Raw genomic sequence first — 17,968 nt, 5'->3', positions numbered from 1 at the left:
GATTTTCAGATCTGTAGGGTATTTCACAGCATAAAAGCTTCACTGCTGAGGCACTTACAGGAATGAGCACTCTAAAAATAGCATCCCAAGGAGAGCACAAGATCAGTTCTGAGGGACAGAACAAGCAGTATGTAACAGCTTAAGTACTGCAATTGAAGAGAGATCATCAAAGGTATTACCTGGAAAAATTTAAGAATCCTACTGTAAAATAATATGTACATGTGCAATAGACAGGGCAGCAGTCAGCACATAGGGAGACAACGTACAGGGGAAGGACATGCGAAAATGTTATCTGGCAGAAAGTGTTAATGAGGTTAATTTAGATGGATGAATTCTGACTAACCTAAGGAACACAAGATGATCCTGCTGTTAGAGACTTTTGCCTGGGGAAAAAAACCTCTAATCCTCCAAACCCTTCATGAATATTGATTTATCTTGACACACAGAGAAACAGTAACCAGAGTATTGCTGACTGTGACACAGCTTTTCAGTATTATGAATCTACTTGGGTCCTGAAAAAACTCAAGATGACAGAGCAAAAGCAGCAGAAAGAACATTCTGGTTTTTATTTCCATTTATGAGGGTAACCTGGGAGAGCTGTTTCCAGCATGGTGACCTTGCTGATAGACCTCAGTCACATTTGGTTTTAGTAGCATTCGAGTTAATCTGGCAACATATGTTAAAATATTTGGTATGGTCAACAACAGTCAAGTATCATGGGATGAGAATAATGCATTCTGAAGAAGGTTCACAAGGATGCCTGAAACTCCTGAATCAAGTAACAGTTGTGGGTGAGAACTGGTATATGGTAAGATGAGGTAGGCTGTCCAGATTTAAAGGAAATTAGATGAAAGAAAAAACCAAAAAAAATTGCATTTTTGTAAGGCAAAGTGTTCCTGTGTATAACAAAATTAGTTCTGGTAAGAGTAAATTTATTTCCCTGCCACAGAAAAGGCTACTGAACAGAAACCTGAAAGTATATGCATAGTTTTACCTTTTTTTGGATTTGAAGAATTATATTAAACCCTTCCATTAGGCAAACACAAGCAGATTTTAAGATACCTTTACTATGCTGATAATGAACACCCACAGAAAGACACAAAAGATATCTAGGAACAGGCAGAAGCACGTATATTGTAAAGGAAATCAGTGAGAAGAGATTAGTTCTTTGGCCTGGAGGAGGAAAAAGATCCTTTATGGGGAATCTTTAAAGTTCAGAGAAGCCCAACAGGAACATTTCAACAGTCAGCAGCACACAGTTAGAAGTCTGAACCTGATAACCAGAAATCACAGCAGGAATATAAAAGGAAGAATTTAAAAAGACTTCGTATAGTGTGTATCCACACGCGTGCATGTGTTGGCAAACAGCACTGAAAGAGAGTTGCAGCATGACCCATTCATACCCAGACATGCTATTTTTGTTCCTGCACTTTGAGCAACTGCAAGTGTAGTGTGTGGGAACTGTATTTGGGAACAGGAATGATGACTGCTTTACAGGGTAAGATTAATTTGCTTTGTCGCCTTTTATCACACTGTAGCCCAATACAGGAATACCAACAAAAGGCCATAAGAAATCCAACTTTTCCGATGACTACAGTGTTTAACTGGAAGAGCAGGTGAAAATGAAAGTCTTACTAGTCACGAGTGCTGTGTTTTCCAGCACTTGAATCTTAGCTCATTAATGTTCTATAACTTTTCCACATTACCATAATTTGCCTTTATGAAATCAGGGATATTTTCAATACCGGTTTACACCATCTATTCACATACCCAGTGCACCTAACTGCTTATTCAAATGAGTATTTTCTTTGAGCAATCTGAAACAGAAATAAATAGCAATAGAAAAGACTAAGTCTAGGAAGAGATGGAGAACTACCTGCTGCCAGCACAGGTTGTTTGCAAAACCTCTTACATCAGCAGCCATTCCTATTGCTATTTAGTGTGTGCACTGATAGGAAAATGTCTTTCTCTGCAATATCACCATCATCACCAAATTTTAAGTCATTAATGGAAAAACAAGGAGATAAATACACCTTGAAAATCAACCCACCTAAAATAAAATCTGCAGCACCTTTAATAACTTGAGGAAACAATCAAGACTTTACTTCTCAATCTTTTTTTGATAATGACACAAAAAAGCATGACTATTCTGATATAGCTAAACATTTACTCACATTGCTTGATTAAATCCTGTACATTTTTCTCCCAACATGTAGAGAGATAGTACAAAACTAACTTTGAAGTAAGCATGCGAATATAAGCCTGATGTTTGCTTGTACCAAGGACTCTCTCCACACACTGTGTGGAAGTACAGTGTAAAGTATATGTAGATTACATTTGAATGTTAAGACTTACACTGCTCATGATAAACAGCTTCCTTTTACAGACTGAGCATTTCACAGTATTTACGGCAGCGTACCCATGACAACGGTTTCCTGGTGCCACCATGCAATGTGCAACTTTCTCAGGCAAACATATTCCATTATTCCACAGCAATTTCTGCTTTAAGCTCTCAACTAATTAACAAAGGCAGGAGTTTTGTATATTATACATCATGCACTTTATTTCTAACACAGTGCATTAATTAAATAAATATTTTAAATGATGGGCACTTCAAGTACTTGCAGCACAGCTGCACGTAACTTCCATTACCTGATCTTGTGATTTCTTTTTCTTCTTCTTCTTTCCCCAGCACCCTGAACTCTCTGCGTCTTTTCCATTGGCATCACCACAGAGTAATCCATCAAGTTCATCTGTTCCCATCTGCTGTCCCTGAGATGTTTCTGCAGCTAGCCTGTATGAGAGGTTCCTCAAAATGCACACACAGTTTTCCACGGTCTGAAACGTATGACAAAAAAAACCAAATAAACAAACAAAAACCAAACAAAAAAAAACACACCAGAAAAAAGTTAAAATCCTTCCCTGTATACAAAGCAGAAGAAACATCATCGATCTTTGCACATAAATTTACCCAGCACAATTCTTATCTGCTCATTTCTAAGCGCTCCCTAGATAACCATGGCTTAAGAGATTTTTATGGAAACAGATCAGTAGCCTGGACAGTATTTTACCAGGAGTTTTTTTATTGTCATTCTCAATTTCATGCTTGAGTCCTGTATGAAACAGAAACCAAGGTATAAAGCCATCAAGAGAACCTGAACACACAGAGAATGCCAGCAAAATCCCACTTCAATGAACAGAAAATGCTCCAAACAGAAAGTGGAAACAGGTTCTGGGTTTGGTTTGTGTTTTCTTTTCTGGCATGAATTCTATGTCAGAAAACACAAAAATGCAGAAATCAACAGAAAAATTGGATCCGAGTTCTGTTTCACAAGTACTTGTAGCATGACCATACGATGCTTCTTGATTTCCAGAGATAAGACTAGATACGTCAGTCCTCCTGCTTTTACTGCTTCTAGGCAGGCCGCAGATACCTCACAGGCAGCACATCCTTCTCATCCATTTGTTCCCCTAACAGGTTGTGCCTTCTGTAGAAGACGCTGGCAGGAATCCAGAAATGGAGTGAAACCCAGTGGAGGAAAATTCACTGATAATTCAATATAATTTTTGCAAGTCTAAAAGAAGCTCAGTTTATACTTATCTGAAGCTTCCTCATTTAGTTTGTTCGATTTGGTTTGACTATACCTAATAAGAAGGATATGAGCTTAATTTTCTGGAGGCAGGGAAAACATGGTTAAGAAATTCACCTGTATCTGTCTGTATTTATTTCAACTATTCTTAATGCTTCTTGGAGGTAAAAAGCTATGGCCAGTACATCCCAACTCCATTGCTCCATTAACCCAGAACAGAATGAATGTGAGGCTTTCAGCTCTGTCTTACTCTGCCATATTCACCAGTGAGGCAAACAGATGGAGCTTCATTTATTTTCATATACTGTGTGAGCTTATGCCAGGTATGCAGTTGGCACATAGTTTTTGCAACGACATTAAGTTCCAGAGATCATACTCAGACTCATCTATGCAGGACTATTTTATTTTTTAAAACAGGTGAAATTTCACAATACACTTGTACTAATTTGACATCACCAGCCAAACACAAAAACACATGTAGAAATGCGTGTGTAGAAAGTGTTCTTAGTGCATCTTTCATACCTGAAAGCTTTGCAGACCTCACAGTGACTATGTATTTTTTTAAAAAGAGTGATGCCTCTTTTACTCTTCCATATATGAATTTTATTCACTCTTGCTAACATTTACTTCTGCACGGTGATAGTGCGCCAAAGTTGAAGTTCTGTGTTTGTTAATTAGGGTTCTAAATTTTAATTCCCCTTTTCACAAATAATAGTTTTCACACTTAATTCTCATTATGTTGAAAATAAATCAGCAGAGTCCACCACAAGGACAACATTACCTCAAGCTGAAAACTGATAAGCAAACTTTCAAGGCTCAAATTCAAACAACACCTTCGCTTAGGTGATTTCTGTGCAGGCTGGTTCTAACCATGCAGCTGGACAGACTTCACTCCTTCTTGACTTGCGCCTTTCAACTTTCCAGGGTCCTTGTATTCCCTATTCCTTTATCAGTTTCATCATAAGGGGACTAAATACAAGTTCACTAATTTTTCTACTTTAATAGATTAAATTATAACTATGACCAGCAACTTTGTCAAGTACCCTTGTTTAAGTCACTCATTTTTAACACTTTAACTTAGTGTTAGCATAGCTTAGAATTAGTATAGCTTTTTCTTATTACGTATTTACAAGAAACAATGCTACTAAGATGCTTGTAATGCTGCTATGATTTATGCACTCTTGTCATTCCTCATGTTGGTGAAGTTTTTAACAACGACTCTGCATGCGCTTGCAAGTCCCCTATCCTCTTTCAGAGCCTTTGGGAGCAGAGACTAGTTTTTCAGTATTTCAGTTGTTAGTCACTGTCCTGGTTTAGCAGTAGCAGTCATTTTTTCTGCTGGTGCAGCACTGTGGTTTTGACTTTCGGCCTGGGAAAAATATTGATAAAGGCGATGTTTTCAGTTGCTGGTCAGAATGTTTACTCTGACCAAGGACTTTGTGAGTCTCATGCTCTGCCAGGGAGGAGGAGAAGCCGGGAGGAAGCAGGGACAGGACACCTGACCCAAACTAACCAAAGAGGTATTCCATACCACAGCACGTCATGCCTAGGATGTAACTGAAAGTACCCGGAACAGCTGGAACACTGCGGGGTGGGGCGAGGTACCGGTTGGTGAGCGGTTGTATTCTCTTCCTTGTTATTTCCTGTATCATTATTACTATTAGTGGTAGCAGTAGTGATTTGTGTTATACCTTAGTTATTAAACTGTTCTTATCTCAACCCGTGGGAGTTGCATTCTTTTGATTCTCCTCCCCGTCCCTCCAGAAGCGGAGGGAAGAAAGGTGGGGGGGGAAGTAGACTGCGTGGTTCTGATTTACGGCCTGGGCTTAAACCACGACAGTTCTTTTTGGCGCCCAACGTGGGGCGGGAAGGGTTGAGATAACGACAGAACTGACCGAGGCACAATGCTGATTTGTTGGCTCTCAAAGTTGTTTCTCTTGATGTCACAGTTTCAGTATGCTGTAGCTTACTTAGAGCCAGTATTTGCTGTGTTAGTGTTTATCAAGTGTGGGCCTTGGGCTAAGGTTCTTGTTTCATTGTACTTTATGGTAATGGCTTGTAATACGGGCGGGCTCCGGCAGCAGGGCGGGATGGACGTGGCCGTGGACTTGTACCTGGCCGTCCCGCTGCTCTTCACCGTCCTGGCCCTCGTCCTCGCGTCCGTCTTTGTGAGGCTGCGGGGAGCTGAGGGGGAGCGGCCCCGGGAGCCGGCGGCGGCCGAAGCGGCCCGGGAGAGCGGCCCCGGGGACCAAGCGGCGGCGGGAGCGGGGCCAGAGGCCGGGAAGGAGGCGGCTGCCGAGGAAGGGAAGGAGGCAGCTGCCGAGCAGCGGGAGGAGGCGGCGGAGGAGCCGAGCCCCGCGGCCGAGCCCAGCCCCGCGGCGGCCGAGAGCATTCCCCAGCAGCAGCCCACCAAGCCCCGTGAGCCCGAGCCGCAGGAGGATGCAGGAGACCTTGCAGCACTTTCCAGCAAGGCAGAGGAGGAAGATCTGGACTCAGAAAAAGAGAAGCTGGTGGTGAGAGAGCCTTCAAGCACAACAGCTACACCAGCCCCAGTGACAAGCACAGCAGCATCATTTGAGAGTTCTGAAGGTTTTGAATGGCCTTTGGGTACCCTTGGGACCTGCCTGCTGATTGTGATGGGGATCACCATGTTGGCACACACACAGAGTGAGTTCTACCCACGGCCATTTTGTCTGATCCCAAGAGTTAAGCAGAGTCAGGTTTGGGTCTTGTCTGGGTTTAGACAATACAGGGGGACCGAGAGGTTTTCCCCAAGGCTGGACAGCCATGAGTGTCAGGGTGTGTGGGACAGTATGGGCGAGTATCTAATCCACTGGGCCCCTCCAGTGCTTTGGAAGCGTCGGAGATGGAAGGCAGCTGTGTGGAGTCCCCGACGACAAGTTGCAGAGACTGCTGCAGGGGAGGGTGAATTATTTTGAGCCTGATGGGCCCATGACACTTCAGGCCATCAGGGCAGAGATGCAACATAGAGATGGACTCATGATCGAGGGGTGGACTTTGCAATGGGCCTCTCCTGCTCTGAAAGACTGTTACAAGTGATGGTATATTGAAAATGCGGGATCTGAGCATGACGTGAATGGTATGGAATAAGGGGTGGATACTGTCCTGGTTTAGCAGTAGCAGTCATTTTTTCTGCTGGTGCAGCACTGTGGTTTTGACTTTCGGCCTGGGAAAAATATTGATAAAGGCGATGTTTTCAGTTGCTGGTCAGAATGTTTACTCTGACCAAGGACTTTGTGAGTCTCATGCTCTGCCAGGGAGGAGGAGAAGCCGGGAGGAAGCAGGGACAGGACACCTGACCCAAACTAACCAAAGAGGTATTCCATACCACAGCACGTCATGCCTAGGATGTAACTGAAAGTACCCGGAACAGCTGGAACACTGCGGGGTGGGGCGAGGTACCGGTTGGTGAGCGGTTGTATTCTCTTCCTTGTTATTTCCTGTATCATTATTACTATTAGTGGTAGCAGTAGTGATTTGTGTTATACCTTAGTTATTAAACTGTTCTTATCTCAACCCGTGGGAGTTGCATTCTTTTGATTCTCCTCCCCGTCCCTCCAGAAGCGGAGGGAAGAAAGGTGGGGGGGGAAGTAGACTGCGTGGTTCTGATTTACGGCCTGGGCTTAAACCACGACAGTCACTAACAGTATTACAAAATTATCTAACAGAGCAATTGTCATGTTATTTGGAACACAACATTTATAACTTAACAATAAAGTTGAATTGTTTTGTTACAATAGCACAACTTTTGAAACTAGATAAAAAGTGATATAGAGTTAAATATTTTAATTAATTACATTTTAATTTAGACAGGAGGTTAAAACTACTAAGGCAGGCAGAATAATTTCTTGCATTTCTTCATTTATTCCTTGATATATGTCTTAGCCTGTAGTTTTTCCAAGTCATTCCAGATATGAATATAAACAGAATAGTCTATATTAACAATAGGCAGCAAAACAGGAAGCTTACTGTACTCCTTATTTAGCCTTTTTAACAGTAAACCAGTCCAGCACCACACAGTACAAACCTCTCATAATTTCCCTCTCTGTTCCCTAAATTCATAGGCAAATTTCACCTATTTGGCTCAAGCTAATGATCAGAGAGTTCTCGAAAGTATCACTCTCCAACCTATATAACCCACAGAGGTCCATGGGCAACTACCTGTGAAGGATCACTTGGAAATACAAATCCAATAGGCTCTAAAACTGCTGCAAAAAAGGTTGTTCTCCTTTGAAACTGAAATCCCTGATTCTTAGGGGTTTGCAAATGGACCAAGGCTGCTCTGCTGCAGCAATGGCAATTAATTTAGCACCATATACTGGAAGCAAAAGGTATTTGAAGCTAGCCTTTTTCTTCTTTTTCATGAATACTTTAGTGTATTACAAATCTTCAGCTGTAAATGCTTGAAGTCTTTTTCATTAGGCAGTGCCTTTCACCTTTGGAGAAGCCTGTCCATATCCCCAGAGAAATAAAGTTTACACAAAAATATATCTTAAAACAGTTGTTACTGAAGGCATTAATTAATCCTCTTCAAAAAAGAAATAATGTTGGCTGTAATGCCAAACAGGCCACTAACTGTTTGTTGGTTTGCTTTGTAAGCCTACCTCACTGTTATTAGTTCTGTCTCATACTCGGTATTGAAAAATCCATTTTAAGGTAAGCCTGGCAGAGCAATATAAAGAACTTTACATGGAATATGACATATTTGCTCTTCTTAAACAAGTAGCCTCTGTTCTCCCTTAGAATTGAGAGAACGACATGCTTACCTGTGCACGCTACACAGGCAGACACAAATCCAATACTCAGCACACAAAAAACCACAGCTCAATAGAAGGAAAAGAAAAAAATTGGCTAAATTATGCTTTGCAAAAGCATCTCCCTCACAACACATTTTTTTATATAACAACCTGTCACTTTATAGTCCTGATGTACCCTGAATACCTGGATCCCTTGCACTTGAAAAGACGAAGATGACAAACCTTACTATCAATTTCACTGCTCCCCAGAGCAGACTGGATCACATACAGCAATGCATCCGTCAGGCCATCACACTCCCTCATTCTTCTGCGGGCCTCCTCTCCAGCAGAGCTGACATTCCTGCAAGGCAACAGCAAGGGTCAACACCTCCACAGGTCCCGTGCCCACCTCCCCTCCTGAAACCTTCTCACCATTAACATACAGATAAAATACTTGTTTTCTGTTCTCCTTTCATCAGTTCAGATCTGTGAATAATGAAGACAGCTGTGAATGAGCTCAGGAAATGTAACAGGGAGGGGAACAAATAGAAGTCATCAGTTACTCCACAGGAAGGGGCAGAGAGGCCAAGCAGCATGTGCCCACGTGAGCAGGGAGGCTCACAGGCTGCTAAAATCTGGAGTAAGGCTCACCATTTTTCTTTTTCTTTCTTTTTTCTTTCTTTTTTTTTTCTTTTAAGTAGCGAGAAAGTGTATTTAAAATGTGCATATGTACATATAAATCAGGCTTAAAAAGTCTAGAGGTTTTGCCAAGGAAATCTCCCGGGATTTGAAGAGCCCAGTAGTTAGGGCTCTTAACCTGAGAGAAAAATACTATCAATGCATAACATAAACCACCTGGTGTTGCTTGCTTCTCATTTGACATGAGTGTTTCCTTTTCTCTCTCATTTTGAGAAAACATTAAGCCTCAATGTTCTCTTTACGTAGTTACTTACAGGTTGTTTTACATAGCAAAACTTAAGACTTCAGCCTATTATAGTAACTGTGTTCCTCAGACAGGGACAGAGGGCCTTGTCAACACATTGATAAAAACACAATTAAAACAAGATTTACTGCATGTGTCATAAAGTTCGAAATATTGCTACATAAAGAAACAAATATATACGGAAGAGCACATATAAACAGAATCTATACTTGCTACCATCAAGTCTCCCTGACACATTCAAATTTGCACAGCATTTTTTATTTGGAAATGGCTGAATTAGCAATCTCAGGAACGGGGTGAGACTTTTCATATAGTCTCTTTCCGCAGGGGAAGACAACCCTCTGGCTCTGGCCCACTGGTTATGCCATTTTCATATGCCTTTGCATTAAGGATGGAAAAAGGATGAGAAACCTTGGAGGAGAGAATGAATTTGAGATGGAGGCAGGTGAGAGGACTAAAGGACAGGTTTCCTTTCAGTTCTTTTTTTTTTTTCTCTATCTACTTAATCCCGTTCAGCCTCCCTATAATCTAAAAACCAGAATTTCCATTCCCCCAAAGCACTGAAGAGTTTTCCTAATCAAGTAATCTTACAACTGGACAATTCCCCAGTCCCTCCAATGCAGGTTCCTAATTGATTCTGCTCCCTAAACACACATGATTTTCCATCTATATTTGCATCCCTACAAAGTTCTAATTAGTTCTGCTCTCCAAACACAAACTGCTTCAATTAATTCAATACCATTCCCTTCACCTCTGCAGACAACCTGAGAAAAACCAGCCCTGGAGCACTAAAACGAATTCCTTTATCTCCCTAGCATGAAAGCATGAACAAATTCATGCTTTCCATTCTCCTTGAGACTCCCAGGTTCATCACACATCATTACACACCAGAAGTGTGCCCTTCATAATGCCTTGCAAGTTTTGTGTTGTCTTCTGGTCCCTGAACTCTGTACCTCCTTCCCCCTTCTCTGCTGCTTAAGAGCAGCAGATGAAGGCTTTTACTCCAGTTCATGTGGAAACCCTTTTCTGTCATACAGGAACTGGGGTCTGAAAAGCATCAACTGGAAAAAGTCTTTCATTGGCTTTCCCTTTGAAGTGATGGAAACCTTCCAACTTCCCTTTGGATGACAGAAATCAGTAGGTAAAATTACAGTGCATGGTTTTCCCAAAACAGTGCCCACACCCCATATTTGCAGGGCTGGGGACTCTGCCTGCAGTTTATTTTTAGTAGACTATCCCCTTAAAAAAGGCAATAACTCCATGTGAAATTCCGGAAGGGCAGCACATATAGAAAAAGGAAAATCATGGATCTCTAAAGTGCATTGTGTGGTGGGCAGAAAAGGGGGATCAGAGGACTTCTTTCATTTGAAGTTCTACTTTCCCACCTCCAGGAAGACAGCTGTATCCAGCCCTAAAAGAATAACTGCACAAATTACAACAGGAGGGTGCTGAGGAATTGTTCTTAGCACACCCCCTTTCCTGGCACTGCTACATATATATCTAAAAAAGGAAATATTACTGAATCTTTTTAATCAGAACTAGATGCAACAGTCTGTACTAATGTAATGTGTCCAGGCTTCTTCATTTTCTGCAGTTACATATACTGTGAGCAAGTTTTCAAATTATATAGACTTATACATTAGCGGAGACAGGGAGAGAAATCCTTCATGATCTTTTCATTGAGGCAGTTTCTCCTTCTCTCTACCATGTCACCTTGACTCTCCAAAGCATGCAGAGGCTGGAAGCCTGTCAGTTCCTTTCCAGGCTCACCAGAAACTCCTCCTCACCAAGACAGCAATGTCAACCTTATAGTGTCTGAGCTGTGAGCTGTCTGCCTCATTCATTTCTAGCCAAACAAAGAATACGAGGACATTATACAAAGTAATACAGACACACTAGGCACGCATCTTGCACAGACAATATATTTCCTTGCCGTGTGTGGAGGAAATGTCGAGTTCAGTTCTTCTGTTTATCGTCCTTCTTACGCTCCTGCTGCTTCTGCAACCAAGAGGTGAGTATACCAAATTCCCATGACTGCTTTTTCTTTTCTTTTAAAAGTCTCTGTCTAGTTTCTGCACTGACTTAGCTACTCCAGCCCTCCCCAGAACTGGCATATTTGTTTACATGGGAAATAGCTAAAAACCCAAGACAAATCCAAACCTTGCATCAACGTTTTGGCAGAAATAATAATTTGATTACTTAAAAAGAAATACTTCCTATTACCTTAGTATTCCCATTCCACCTCTATTGATGGAATCGTAACAAATCTTTCACAGAAGGTCTCTAATTTCATCATGTTCAAGCTATGTAATTCTGTGAAACAGAAGCAAGCTCCAGATTACACAAGATGTCAAAGAAAATATGCTGCCATCTTAATTTTCTTATTTCTCACTGTTCAATTTTCACTATGTTCAACTGGAACATGCTGTAGCTGTCAGTGTGACAGGGAGTAAGCCATGATTTGTCATTTGTGAATTTACAGGTCACTGTGCAAACCTTAAACTGGAGCATTAATAGTATCTAATGTTGGTAAAATGTCCCACTAAGTAAACACATATTTCTCCAGTGTCAGTCTCCAAACAAGTGACCACATTTTCTTGATTTTTGATGAGATGCAGAGATACAATGGACAGGTTTTAAAGAAAAAAAATACTTTGCCATCATAAGGGCAGTCCAGGAAAACCTTGACTGCCTGGTAAATTTTGATTCTTTGTAGAAACTCTGTTCACAGGGTATAAGTGAGGTACAGGCTGATATTTTGAATCTAACAGGACAAGAAGTCCTTTAGACCTCTGTACTCCAGTAAAATTAATTTCATCTGGAATCCAGTCACATAGGAATACCAAGAACTCAGAGTACTGAAGAATAACTCTCAGCTTAGTCAGAAGGTCCCACTCACACCTCCAAAAACCTGCAAATGTACATACCTTCGCAGGAGAACACTAAGAACAGATAGAACAAGAGCTCAGACCTATGGCTCATCAAACTGCTATTTTATGAACAAATGGAAGACTGATAATAATGTAGGAATGGAAAGAGAATTACAGTAATCCAGCTTCAGTTTTATGGGAAGATACGTCACAGCTATCATGTCATCACCTGATAATTAACAGCAGGCATGATCCTCCTAACACACATTGGGGGTGTCAATCCAGTGCTCTATGGGTATGAAGCATGCAGTATGAAGGAACATGCAACACATTCCTGATTCTTATCAACCCTGGCATTTACCCTAGCAATTCTATATAAGTGGTTGAGGTAGGGGAAGATGGGTGGTGCCAAGCAACTTCTTTCTCCTTTTGGGTCATTTTGCACAGACTTATAAAAATGGTGGGAAGTTTTGAGCAAAATTCTTACGCTCTAGGATAACTAAGTTCACCTGCCTTATCCAGGGAAGGGACACTGAATTCTATGGAAAGATCATCCAGAAAGCCAATGTGCTTCTGTGAAACACACCCTCTGGATATGGGAACATTTAGTAAGCTGTTGACATTACTCCCAGTGGCAGTTCAATAAATCTCAAAGACAGTGTTTAGCAAAGATGAAATGGAGATAGGTCTCTTCGTCAAGGTACCATAATAAAAACAGAAAGCATGTTTGATATCTAGTATATGTGATATCTAGTATATGTAATATTTTTGCTATGGACTGAGATAATGCAAGAATGGACAAACACAAGAAGGACAATATCCTACATCAGGTGGAATGTAGAAGTTTTCTTTGGCATGAAACTTCAGATCATCCAAAGTACACCTTTATTCCAAAATGTCTTGTGTAAGAGGGACTAATCATAACAGCCTCAAAATTTTTCATCCTTCTACTTATTATAATAGCCATCAAAAAGAGATTTTTCATAGAAAGGGGGAAAAATTTATATAAATCAAGAATTCAAAAAATTACACTAATGTTGTAGGAACCATGTTTATGTTTCTCTGAGGATACCTTGCAAGGGAAAAGCCATCAGAATACTGAGTATCCAAGTTGCAACTGATGTGCTAAATACTCATCTTTAAAATACATGCATGAAAAACAGAAATACCAATATCCCTGATACTGGCCTCCTCTACATGTGCTCTCTTACATGCTGCCTATTTTTAATTCTGTCTGACTGACTAAACATTCTCTTTCGGGGACAGAGCCTTGTCTCAGCGGCAAGCTGGCATTGCCAGCACCACCACAGGCTGAAGTGAATGGTAATGATTCTATGAGCTGGTCTGCAGTGTAGCAGATGATCACACAAGAGCTATTACTTTTTCTTTGTACTTCCACCTGTTTCTATAAGCATTCAGGCTCTTTGGTGCACAGGTCTAATATATTAACTCAGACAGCAAAAAGAAACAACCAGCATTATGCACACATCCAGCAAGTGTGCTCATGGTCATCATCAGTACCTTGACAACTACACAATTTTAAGGGCTTTTTGTACTGGAGTAGTCCTTGAGTCACATTGGCTTATCTGTAAGTACTCAGTGCAGCCTTTGGACATACAGTAAATAGATTAGCTGTAGTAGTTATGGTTATAGCTGTACCTTTTAGACAAATTTTACTTTTTCCATCATTCTTTGTATGCTAAGCCTTTTTTTTAATCATTCCTCAGTGGTAAAAGCTAAAAGAGCTGATAAGAGTAGCATTTCTCAGACAACATACAGATTTAAACAAGGCAGTGAGACAAAAAATAAGAAAACACAAGATGGTTAATGTTCATTATTAAGAGTTTCTAACTGTTGGGATCTGCCACAGATCCTCCTTGCAATTTTGCCCTATTTGAATAACAGTTCTAGCAGTATTAGCAAGACTTTTTCTTGCTAAATGTTCTTAGCCTTCTTTATCCATACGTTCATCTTCAGAGGAGTAATAATTTACCAGTCCTGCATGTGGATTAAGAATAACACAGGTTTTGGGGCAAATTCTCCGTTATTAATAAGAATATCTAAACTGTAATTAAAGAAGCAAGACCATTTTATAACAAGGAATTTGGCCCCAGATCTTTATCTCTTAGGTATTTCACTTTAAAAGCATACTTTGCAATTAGACAAACACCTGATTGCACCTCATGTGCATACAGTCTTGGTTATTAACCTTTCTATCAAATGCTATGACAATATCATTTAGCTTTGATTATTCAGCCATAGCTTTCATTTTCAAAACACCAGTGCAATTAGCCTACTAAGTCAAGTACTCAACAGGTAGCTTTTACTGCTGGGCTTCTGCGTGTCCAATCCTTACGATAAATGCACTGTTTATAATGACTGCTGTGTGTGATCTGTGAAGCAACTGACTTCTAACAATTCTTGGCTATTTTGATGTGTTTTGAAGAGATACGTGGTGGAAGAGAACAAAAACTGCAATAAACATCTTAAAAGAACTTGTCTCCCTAAAAAACCCTAAACAAAGTCAAAATTCTATGCATAAAATGTTTTTGGTAAGGTTCATGATATAATCAACCATAGCCTCATCCGAAAGAAACAAAAAATATTTCTAACTCCCCCTCTCCTCCTTTGCTATGTATTTTGTTTGAAGTGGAATTTCTATTTAAATAAAACTTAAAACTTCTATTTAAATGCAGAATTACATATTGTGTATTCAGGAAACGTTTCTAATTATGGTATATAAAAACCACCTGCAGGAAATTTCTTATCTGATATTTCATTTCTCTGCTAAGTAGTATTTGGCTCCATAAAAATAATTGCACTCATTAATGCTCAGCTGTTTATGTATATACTGCTTTTAATGCATTACCTGTAGGAGGTGAAAAAGCCAGTTTGACCAGTGTTCATTCAGCTGGTATGAGCTAAAATATTGTGCCACTTACCGCCCTTGGGAAGAAGCTGCTGTGATGCAGACACTGAAGGTCATTAATGGGAAAAGCTTATAGATGTCAATGTGAAAACATTTTTCTCCATTTAGAACTGTAACATTGCCAAATAAAGCTCTGTATGTGTTAAAGACTTATTGCACACAAGCATGGTTTGGCATGGTGTGGTGGCCCCAGCCAGAAGCCAAGCACCACACTGCTTCTCTCGCTTGTGCCCAGAGACTGCAGAAAATATAGAGATGAGGAAAAGCAGACTTCTACTTTCAGCAGTCCTTCCTTTTTCCTCTTTATCTGAGGGAGCGTAATAAAATGGCCAATCCAAGATGCCTGAATGGCTGCCTTTTCCACTGAAAAGAACAAGGTTGTATGAACCCCCATGGCAGGGGGTTGGAACTAGATGATCTTAAGGTCCCTTCCAACCCTAACTATTCTATGATTCTATGATTTTATGAATTTAAATGAAAAGGTGTCAGGCATAATAATTCAACCATTACTTTTGCTTCAAAGTACACTGCACTCAGCCACTAGCACTTTGCAGATCTTAAGAGACCATCATCTGAATCTCTAATGGTAGTGTCCAAACTGTTCACTCTTATCTAACTGAGCCATAACCACAGTGTACAGCCTCCCATTTTAAACCACTCTGGTATCTCAGGACTGAAAGAAAGTAAATATTAACATGTTAAAAAAATTCTATAAACTATAGCAAACCATAATAAAATACAGAAGTAGTAGATACGGGAATAAATAACATACGCTAGGAGGAGTCAGAAGGGCTGATTCACAATCCTACTTTCGTACTTTGAAGATTAAATGCATAACCAATAAGCATGTTAGATAAACAACAAACCGATAGTATTTATTTCAGTTTTAAAAAGACTTTTGACAAGATCTCTAACAAATGCACTTTAATGAGACTAAGCATACATAGGAAGATGGATAGATAAAATGTTAAAATAAAGGAAAAGAAACGACCTAGTTTCTTCTTCCCTGGTCACCTACTTCGGTCACTGTGAAAACTCAAAAATATCATGTCAGATGTTTCAGTATTGTAAAGTAGTCTGTCCTGGTTTTGCATTTTTCTGCTCAGCTTGTTATCTTATTCAGAACAAAACCACTGGTCAGACACAAATGGTTTTCAATTAACCTCATTCTACCGATTATTTATCAGATTATTTTCTTCAAATATATTTGATTCTAGAGTAATAGGAAAGGACCAGACCATCACATAAAATTAATGTTAAAAATAAACATGACACTTTTCCAAACAGAGCAGTTTGCCTGTTTAAAAAAATTCCTAAACCAAAATATCTGTGAAAAAGTTCCACAAGTACAGATTTTGGAATTAGAATAAAAAACAAAAAACAAATGCCAAACTCCACAGAAAACATACTTCAGGTTATACTTCAACTGTTACACATCTTTCTTTCTTAAAAGACGAGTTAGTGCATCCTTTCTTCCCTCTGCAAGAATCATGAACCCAAGAAGTCCTGAGAGTTTGTATTCTCTGGAGCCATTCTCTGCTTCACTTCAATAAGGCACGCGGAATTGGCTCTTCAGCATGCTGAGAAGTCTTTGCTGAAAGACTATGGCTGTGCTATCCCACAGAAGCAAAAAGCAAAGCAATTCAAAGCCTAGTATCTGCATTTAAACTTCGTTATATGACTATCTTGGATTCTGGTGAGTACCAGCTGTTGTCCGTACATTCTCTTCAATGTCCAGCATAAAAGCAAAAATATTTTAATTAGTAAACTATAGGTCCCTATCTTGCTCACGTTATTACTTGGGTATCCTTTTTGGTTCATACGTACAAACAAAACACAGAGGAGTGTTAGTCTCCCAGACAAAACAGGCAGTTTAAATTTCCAGTGAATAGCCTGGAAGAGACTCCATATGCCAAACAGACCCACTGGCAACATATTTGAAGGATCTCCTAAAGTTTTAGTCACACAAGTTCCACTGAGGGCAACTGAGCCTGTGCCTTTGCAGTAGAAAGTCCTGTGCCACAACTGTCAAATTCCTCGTACAACATGACATAAAAAGACAAATCTGTGACTCAGGTACAACCCAGTAATTTCACAGTCAACTGGCCAAACAGTTACATACCGAAATAAGTAGACACTTTAAAACAGTGGCAAGCTAAACCAAGATCTCCTAGTTTGGCTATATAAGGATGTGAGTGTGTCTGTGCAAACACAAAAGCTGTATCTTAAAAAAAGGGGAAGTAGAGCTTATTTCATACATATTAACTCAGAATAGCACCTGTATGAAGGGAAACTATTTTAAATCTTTGGACAGGATCTCATGATACTTTGGTTTCTCACTCTGTTAGATAAGCATTCTACTTAGGCTAGATGACAATTCAGGTATGACTTTTTAGTTGTACAATTATGAAAATGAATAATGGCATTACAGATGCATTCTGGGTTCCATTTTGATGTAAGATTCTATTTTTTATGTTCTAATTTTCACTTTTCCATTTGTTATGCTGATTTTTAAGTTGACACTGCTGTCACTAAACCAAGCCAGAGTTTTTGGATCAGGTATTACAATATATTGTATATTTCTCCTATATACTTCAGTAGGCACCTAAGCTCAGTGTGTTTGCATGTGTCCTTCAATTTGAACATTTAAAAGAATTATTAGTAATGCAGTTCTCAGGTCCTATAATCAAAATATTGGAAAGTTACACAGTTTTTTCGCTTTGGTTTTAGAATCAAGTGAAAAGGATAATCACCAAAATCAGACTGTAAATTATGTATATAGTTATGGTTAGCAGAGTTATCAGTCTGAAAATCCTATGAATAAAGATTAAGTTCCAAGAAAAAAAACAAAAGCAAACAATCATTTGCAATGAGCAATC

General features: G+C 39.8%; 2 protein-coding genes across 2 annotated transcripts in view; one reads left to right on the top strand and one right to left on the bottom strand.

Moving 5' to 3' along the window:
• The window catches only part of CTNND2 (catenin delta 2), a gene marked incomplete at both ends in the record, with an annotated part of 536,439 nt that overhangs the window by 97,194 nt on the left and 421,277 nt on the right, over window positions 1-17,968 (bottom strand). The window contains 2 exons of the mRNA XM_080639304.1: window positions 2,653-2,838; window positions 8,591-8,708. Coding sequence (XP_080495430.1) covers window positions 2,653-2,838; window positions 8,591-8,708 — 304 coding nt within the window. The remainder of the gene's footprint in view (window positions 1-2,652; window positions 2,839-8,590; window positions 8,709-17,968) is intronic.
• On the top strand, window positions 5,681-8,585 carry LOC308217290 (uncharacterized protein; the record flags this gene model as incomplete). Its single annotated transcript, XM_080610277.1, has 2 exons — window positions 5,681-6,179; window positions 8,533-8,585. 2 exons carry the CDS (start codon window positions 5,681-5,683, stop codon window positions 8,583-8,585), a joined length of 552 nt encoding a protein of 183 aa, XP_080466403.1.

The sequence above is a fragment of the Psittacula echo genome (assembly GCF_963264785.1).
Source record: "Psittacula echo genome assembly, chromosome: 2".
Classification (NCBI taxonomy): Eukaryota; Metazoa; Chordata; class Aves; order Psittaciformes; family Psittacidae; genus Psittacula; species Psittacula echo.
Note: the sequence above shows the minus strand (reverse complement) of the source record. Positions and strands in the feature narration are given on the sequence as shown.